An 8,744-nucleotide genomic window follows, 5' to 3' on the forward strand; every position below is an offset into this window, starting at 1 on the left:
GAACAGAAATTATTACGTATACAAGGGGCGATTGTCTCTTGTTCAACACTTCGCTCTTTGCGCTAAAGTTTAAATTTTTTGAATTCTTTAAAAACGACTTCTGAAACACAATGGTTATTTAATTAAAACAATAAGTAACTTTTTTGAAAAATGCCAAAAAACTTTAGCGTAAAGAGCGAGGTGTTGAAGAGGGGGCAATCCCCTCCTATACTTATTAATTTCTGTTCGTTTTATGCTTTAATATTGCTCCTTATTTTCAGTTGAAAAAACTTGTTTTTTTATTTAATATAAACGAAAATACGTCCGGAAAATGGTTGTCTATCCTATGTAGGTTTGCTCAAAAAGCGCATAGTTAAGATTCCAGGGGCTGTGGTAGAACTAGCCTACACTCAGCCATATCATTCAAGGAGTTTACCTTATTCATGACTTAACATCATACTGGTAATTGACAACCTCGTGAGAATCTAAGAATAATAATTAAGAAGCTTTATATAAGGCATGGAAGAAGATTATCAAATTGTATATTAATCAAATTGTGAAAGTATAACTCTCAACAAATACTTTCCGAAATCACGCTGGCAATTCAAGACATTTTCAAATTCTTCTTTCGGGTTTATAAATCAGAATACAAGACTGTTTTTATTATAAATTCTTTGTTTTCAATAGAATTTCAAGTTTTCCAAACTATCTTCCTTGAAATATTTTGATTTTTTTTTCAAATATCAAATTATTAACTCAATTTACCAAAGAGAAAAAAAAATCTAAAAATTACTTTATTATAAAATAGCTTTAGTGTTGAAAGCTCATGTACAATTTATGTGGCTAAATTGCTATGGACAGAGGCGTCAATTGGGGAGGGGGAGACATTCTCTTCCCCCAAGATTTTTCCTTCCGTAGAATTTGAAAAATACATTTTCTAGGTTATTTTTATTCAAAACTGGCTGTATTTGGAGTTGTATTGTATAAATAGCCCCTCCTAAAAAAATTCGTTCTTGCCCCCATATATATCCATGAATCAACGCAACCGACTTCCGATTAAATTTAATTATGATAGGCACATGAAATTTTTTTTTTAATTATTTATCATAGGTTGAATCAACTCTTACTCGTTGTGTTAGCGATCAATATGCAAAACAATGTATTTAAATCGCTTTTATTTTAAAGGTGAATGTATCAGCATTTCTTGATCTACATTAGAATTAATGACTCTGCCTTTCAATGAAAGATCTTAAGCCGAACTGGCCAGCCATTGAGAAACCAAAACCTAATACGGTAACTGTACCATTCTTCTTAAATTGACTTCTCTTTTCTTATTGAGGAGGGGAGTGGGGTCACTTTTTACACATTTTTGACAATGCCATGTATATCTCCATGGCTTTTAGTAAACTTGTTTTTGAAGACTGATTTAAAACACAGAGTCAATTTTTATTGGATCATGGGATGGGGTCCTTCCTCCTAGGGTACTGCTTTGTACCTATTCCAAAATATGGTTTTCAAACATATTTTTTTTGTATTAGAATTATCCGAATGTTTCAAGCTTATTCTGCTGGAAAGAGAGACAGAAGGAGAAAGAGAAAGAGAGACTTGGGAAAGAGAGACTGAGGAATGTTTCAACAGCGTAATGCAGGAACTTATATAAAAATATATGGCTGCCTGTTGTTTTTATACCAATGTGTGCCATCTTGTGTCTTCGTATTATCTACCTGTTTACCTTCCCTGAATTATTTAAACATGAAAACCTAATTGTGGAACGTAGATGGGGCTCTGAAGTGATTCAAAACTCAAAAAATCAATCCACTCTGCTCCCGTGGCCAAAAATTACTTGCCCTATTAGTTTCGACCGAGCTAGACGTGGGAGAAGGGGAGTAGGCGTCTGAAAATTATCATTTTTATGTTCAGTTACTTGCGCCACAGATTTCAAGTTGTTTTGTAAAAAAAAATTACATGTGTGTCTCTCTGTTGGGAACCTGGTGATGTAAGGTAGTCTTGAAGGAACCCAGGGTATGCTTCCGATCATATAGATAAAACATTTTTGTACAGTTTCGTTTCAAGCAGGGCATAATATGCTATTTAAGCCGCTGAAAAGTGGGCAATGAGCACGGGAGGAGCTTTTGATGGCCTCATACGCACTTTACCTGTCAAACTATACATATTAAAAGAATTTTCCATTTCAACTTTTTAAATAAGGCACAACATGCCTTCCAGTCCACTTAAAAGTTGGAGTCGGGAGAGGGCGAAGTGTTGGAGGTAAGACTCTTCCACTTTGGCTTCATAATCACAATAACTGGAAATTTTTGTTTTGTTCGGCTTCAAACAAGCTGCAGCAAACAAACTGTTCTACATTGCAAAGGAGGGAAGAGGCGTGTTGAATGGGTAATTATCACTGTATGCCCCCATCAATATTTATAAAAATTTTTGTGTCACTCCACTTTTAAATTAATATAACTTGCCCATTTTTCTGCTAAAAAGCTGATGGAGAGACTTCATGGATTGTTTGAGGTGCCAGAAGCCAACTTTTTGTGTTAAATCATACAAAGTCAAAAAAGTGTACGTTTTCGATTTAAAAATGACTTAACACGTCTACCTTTATACTAGATAGTTGGAAGGGGGTGAGGAGTTTTGGAGAAACGACTAGCGTTGAAAGGGCCAGTGGCCAACTTTGGTCTTCTTGTCATACAGATTAGACGTTCTTGCATGATTTTAGTTCAAACAAGGTACAACACTCTTACCTTTGTGATAAAGGTAAACACAAAAAAACGCTCGTAAAGGTCTTGTAGAAAGTTAAAAAAAAAATAATCTTGATTTCATTCATTTGAGCTTAATTAAAAATAAATATTAAGCTTCAGTCCCCTCCCCTCATTTTAAAAGTCTGCCAATCAAATTATATTATAACAGCCCACAAGCAAGTAAATTTTTTCCTGCTATGATAAGACAAAAACTAAAAGTTTAACTTACAACTACGACGCAAAGTTTATAGAAACTCTAAACTCTAAGGGGTTTTGCCACTTTTTTAGTTTTTTTTTTTATGATAGCCAAAACTGGGTAAGAGTGGTCAAGGTGTGCCACTGTTGAAGCATAAACCAATGAACATGAGATATGCCTCTTCAATTTTACTGGCAAAGCGAACAGAGATTAGCAAAGTAATATCATAAAGCAGTCAACAGCTCAGGAATATTTTCTTAGTTGCTACAAAAAATTAAAGATTGCATAGTTTAACTAAAGTAATTAATATTCTACATTTAGTTTGGTTTCATTATCTATTGAATGTATTTATCTTTAGTACTTTGATCAAAATCAAGTATTCGAATTTTTAAGGGATATACGAAATTTTAAATACGGTATATACATATATATACATATATATATATATATATATATATATATATATATATATATATATATATATATATATATATATATATATATATATATATATATATATATATATATATATATATATATATATATATATATATATATATATATATATATATATATATATATATATATATATATATATATTTATATATATATATATATATATATATATATATATATATATATATATATATATATATATATATATATATATATATATATATATATATATATATATATATATATATAGACTTAGTCTATATATATATAGACTTTGTGCGCTTAGACTTTATCCGTCGAGCTTCAATTTACTCTGTCATATAATACCCCACCAATGCATATCTCCAATAATTATTTCTTGGTAAAGTCTCAAATCTGAACTAGGATGAAGGCAAACAGATGCTACCCTAATAGCTAGAGAAAAGTAAATACTCACGGAGATAGTGTCTTCTAACGGCTTGCCAGTCTTGGATCTAAACTGCTCCTTTATGTTCCCAAGATCAATTTCACATCTCGTCACGATTATTCTCATCAGTTGTCTTTCCTTTGTTCCCATGCCTTTGACAGATTTGAATATTCGGTCAGCAAAGTACGAATGCTTGTTATGTGCAACTAGTACTGAAAAAAGGTTATTTAGTAATTATATGGTAGAAAAAATTATTCCAGCGATGAAGCCTCCAACAATTTTCCGCGGCCAAATAATCAATCTATTTTACAATTACTTCAATTTTCGTATCATTTATGTTTTTCCTGGCGAAGAGGTTGGAAGTGCGCAAGATATTCCCTTTACATACCATTATCGCAAAGGGTAAAATAAGAAAATCACTTTATAGCATTGAACCTACTGACAGTAAGAAATATTACAACATAGCACCATGTATGTACAAGATACCATGTATTACACCATGTACTAAAAAATTGAGCATTTAATATTTATGTTTTTTTTTACAAATTATTTATTACACCTAAAAAGGAATATTAAACTAATTCAAAGACCACGGAATCAAATGGAGAGGAAAAAGTCTTCTGGACTTGGATTATGCTGATGATTTAAGCATCCTAGATGAAAGTGTGAGCAAAATGAATGAAGTTTTAGAGGTTTTGCGAGTTCAGGGTACTAGAATAGGTTTGAAAATCACTGCTAAAAAGACTTAAGTCTCTTAGACTAGGAATAAGTAAAGATGAAAAGTGATGTTGGGAAACGAGAATATTGATCAAGTGAACAGCTTCACTTTCCTAGGCAGTATCACTAGTAAAGACGGTGGGAGCAGTAAAGATGTTAAAAGTAGAGTAGCCAAAGCTCAAGGTGTTTTTTCACAGTTAAAAAAACTTTGGAAGAATAGGAAGATAAATCTGCAAACCAAGATTACAATATTGGAAGGTACAATGATGACAGTGGTCAAAGATGGTTCTAAAGCATGGACGCTCCAAAAAGCGGATGAGGATTTGCTAGATGTTTTCCAGAAGAATTGTCTACGGATTGTTCTAGGTACCCGGCTGACTGACCGTATGTCAAACAGTAGGCTGTACGAAAAATGTGGTTCAGTACCGCTCTCTAGGGCTATAATGAAAGAAAGGTTGAGGTGGCTAGGGCACGTTGTGCGGATGAAGGATGACAGATTGCCGAAAATTGTTCTTTTCGGCCAACCATCCACGGTTAAATGGAAAGCAGGTCGCCTTCGTCTAGGGTAGGAGGACGTCATAAAGAAAGATTTAAAGGAAATGGGAACTTCGTGGGGGGTGTAAAAAGGGAGGCTTTGAATAGATTGGGGTGGAGGAGGAGCGTGCGTAGCTGTGTTGGCCTTGGGCGGGTTGGTGCTGCGGTGAGTTGTTAGTAGTAGTAGTAGTAATTACTTACATCTTTCACTTTGCTTTAATCTTGCATCATTTTATCTACTCTAAATTAATGATATCCGCATATCCTTGGAATTCTTCTAATATTTCTTCTGGATATTAAAAAGATGATGTTAGTTCATAAAAAACAAGCTTAAAAATTATAGTAAAACTTTAACTATTTAACTTAAAATTATAGTGCAAAAAGCCAATTGTTTTACGTTATAAATCACGAAACAGTTTTAGCTTTATTGCTATGGTCAATAATTCGCGTCCGTTGATTATGGTCCGTGTTTTGATTTTCTACTATCAGAGAGACTCTTTAAAAAGTTAATATTTTTTACACCTATACACAGTGCGTCCCTTAGCCTAAAGGCCTGGTACAGAAGATCGAGGCCATATTTACGGCTTTGGTGCTTCTAGGCCCAAGTGTTTACGCCGCTCCGTTTTTGTAAAATTCAGGGATAGTGGAAGCAGTGAACAGAACGCAACTGATGAGCGAAAAGTAATGAAAGAGAGAGGTGATATCGAATTCTCATTTGACGTTCTTGGGGGACATCTGACAGTTTTACGTGGCCATGGAATTCTTGTCTTGTTTTAAAAACTCTTTTCTGTTAAAAGGTGGCGTGGTGGCGGAGTGCACCTGGCACTTTTGACGATAAATCAAAGCAGTCAAGTTTTGTTAGGAAAAAATCACCCAGTGATAATTTATTGCGCCCCCTAGCATGGTGTGCCCCTAGGTCCAGGCCTAGTGGGCTTATTAGTGATTCCTAACCTGCGGAAGATTCCCACATCCGCATTGGGTAAACTATGAAGTGAATGTATATTTGAGATAAACTCTAGTGTGTTCTACTGCATGGCATGACGTTCGAATTTGTCCAGGTCAACCTTGACCCTCTATTATTCTTCCAATTCAATTGGAACAACAAGTTCTCTTTAATATTTGATTTTGGCAATTACGTGTACAAGCTCTTATTTAAGCAATATTTGCATGCCATGTACGAATCTTTTCTCTATTTTCCCACTTTGTGCTATTTTTATAAGCTTAGAGAAGCTTCAAATCGCTTTCTAATTAGCATAAGAACTAATTTCAGTAAAAGCGATAACTAAAATCAGATACTGGTGGCATTTCCTTCTCTGATTAATTGAAAAAGGATGTACTTGCTCAAATTAAGTTAAAAGGACATTTTTTTTGTTCATATGAAAATAAAGATTTGTATTAGAACCAAAAAGAGAATAGAAATACGAAGGGGGCTTCTACCTCCCTCAAACGTCACTCTTTGGGATAAAGTATAACTTGTGGTTGGGGGAAATAGAACGCAAATGTATCCTACTATAATAGATTTTTCCCCAAAAAGTCATAAAATGCAGAAGGACTTTCACAGTATTTTTACGGATATTGGAGTATTTTAGTTCTAAAGGACAAAAACAGGGGCCTCGAAACACAAGGATCGCAAATGGTAGTTCTAATTAGTATCTAAAATATTCTTGTTTGGAAGTTTGACGAACTTGAACTGCAAAAGCGTCTTTGGCATTCGAAATGTAAAAGTATGTTTCAGAAAGTAAAGTCCCTGTCCTGAAGATAATAAAGACACCATATTAAGAGGTTATTTTCTTGAAAAACAATTTACGAACAGAACTATATCCCTAGCATGAAATATGAAAAAAAATTTTACTAGGTGAAATCTTTATAACAAGCCACAATGAGAACAATCAGAATGACAGAGTGGTTTTATTCTTTTCTTTTTTTAACCAGGGAAGAGCTTCAACAGAAGAATCGGGAGAAAAGTACAATCAAAGCAACAAAATTACATCTTAACCAAGGGTTCCCGTATGGACGTTTTTTTTTTTTTTACACGTAATCGATCTTGCATAATAAATGCAGTTTAAATGCAAACTATTTCGTATTAAATTGAGACGTTACATCCAATTAAAGAAATTGGGAAGGAATTCAGGTATGGAGTTGGATGAAAGAAAAAACATTTGATTGTAATTTTATATTGATCCTTGGATCGGAGTTAAATTAATTTCAAGTTAAATTTTAACAAAATTTATTTGTTTTACAAAAACAGGGAAAGCCTGATCCAAAACACAAAAATCTATCGTAATAGGATTTATTCTTATTTGAACTTTTATCTATCATATGAGCAACCCAGTAGCTGTGCAAACCCCAAGGAAAACTGTGTTGTTCCTTATGTATATGCCCAAATCTTATCAAAAGGGAGAAACAAGGGCAACAGCGTTTATTTTTTTTTATCTTTGTTTCAATTTTTTTTCACAGCAGAAGAAAAAAAAGTTTAACCTTCCGTTTAGGGAAGCTATTTCGGTGCCAGAGATCCAAAAATTCAATTTTCTCAAGGATAATTTCAAAGAGTCAAACAACAACTTCAAAGTAAAGACTAATTGGTACGTTTATCAATTTTATCAAATCAATAAGACTTTAATGCTAGTTGATACACTTCATTTTTTTTATTTTTTTTATTTGAATGTTAGAATTTGCCGTTCTGTGAAATATTATCGCTAGGTATCATTGAAGGGGAAATTTTTGAGGGTGTGTTTCTTTTTATGAAGGGTTTAATCCCAACCGAAAATATTGTAGCTAATAAAAACATTCATTCCAATGAATATCAATCATCCCTTTACTGCAGAGGGAGGCTAATTAACATTGAAGGTTTTCTGATAGCCATGCAAATGTATGTTGTCTTTTAACCTATAGAAGGAGTAAAGCCCATTCACACTGAAATTTTATTAACACTGGGTATTGGATGGCGCTATTTTGAGTCAATCAGAATGTTTCGGAATTTTTCAGCCAATCAGATGCGTACTTACAAACTGCTTTCAGTGCTTTTCGCAAACTTCCAGAGAATTCTTTTTTAATGGCTTTTTCTAAAGAATGTCCTGTCTTTTTCATGTAGTGTTCATCCGTTTTTCGTATTTCTGCATAACTTTCATTTGCAAAAAACCTTATAAAAGTTGATTCCTCGGTACCCCATTTTCCTTCACCTGAAATTATAGATTTTACATTATTTCTTAATATATTAACACAAGAAAATATTAAATTTATAGGTAAAGAATGTGAAAATTAAACGAGCTAGACACTAATTTCGGCTTAAAAGTGCAATGCCATTAGTAGTCTTTCCAACTATTAAATTTAAACCTCATTTAAAGACCTTTTGGCGTCTCTTGAAAAAATTTCCTTTTTTTAGTGGGCGAACACTGATTTTTCATCACTCTACAGCATGGGAAAAGATTAGACAAAAGGGCGGCCATTTTGGCGGTACAGGGATAGTGAAACAAGAGTAGTATGCCTCGTCTGGATTTGCTTGCTTGTATAGGAATTCCCATACTATTTCCTTTCGTCTCTACACCTTTTCAAAGAGAGTCAGAACTCCCTCACACAGTTTGATATAGACATTTTTTTTAAAGTTTGCATGGTTTAATGTGGTCAATTATGTTTTGGGAGTATGATCGTCATTACTTAACTTAAGCAGACTGGTTTTTGAGTAAGCCTCCGGTTTTTAGGAGCCAATCAA

General features: G+C 33.6%; 1 protein-coding gene across 1 annotated transcript in view; it reads right to left on the reverse strand.

Moving 5' to 3' along the window:
• Positions 1-8,744, reverse strand: part of LOC148956309 (annexin A13-like) — a 205,723-nt gene that overhangs the window by 26,031 nt on the left and 170,948 nt on the right. The window contains exons 5-6 of the mRNA XM_089090329.1: positions 8,041-8,214; positions 3,815-3,996 (exon numbers count right to left, since the gene is read on the reverse strand). Coding sequence (XP_088946455.1) covers positions 3,815-3,996; positions 8,041-8,214 — 356 coding nt within the window. The remainder of the gene's footprint in view (positions 1-3,814; positions 3,997-8,040; positions 8,215-8,744) is intronic.

This window comes from Artemia sp. Qi Xiang Cuo, chromosome 1 (genome assembly GCF_049724085.1).
Source record: "Artemia sp. Qi Xiang Cuo chromosome 1, ASM4972408v1, whole genome shotgun sequence".
Lineage (NCBI taxonomy): Eukaryota > Metazoa > Arthropoda > Branchiopoda > Anostraca > Artemiidae > Artemia > Artemia sp. Qi Xiang Cuo.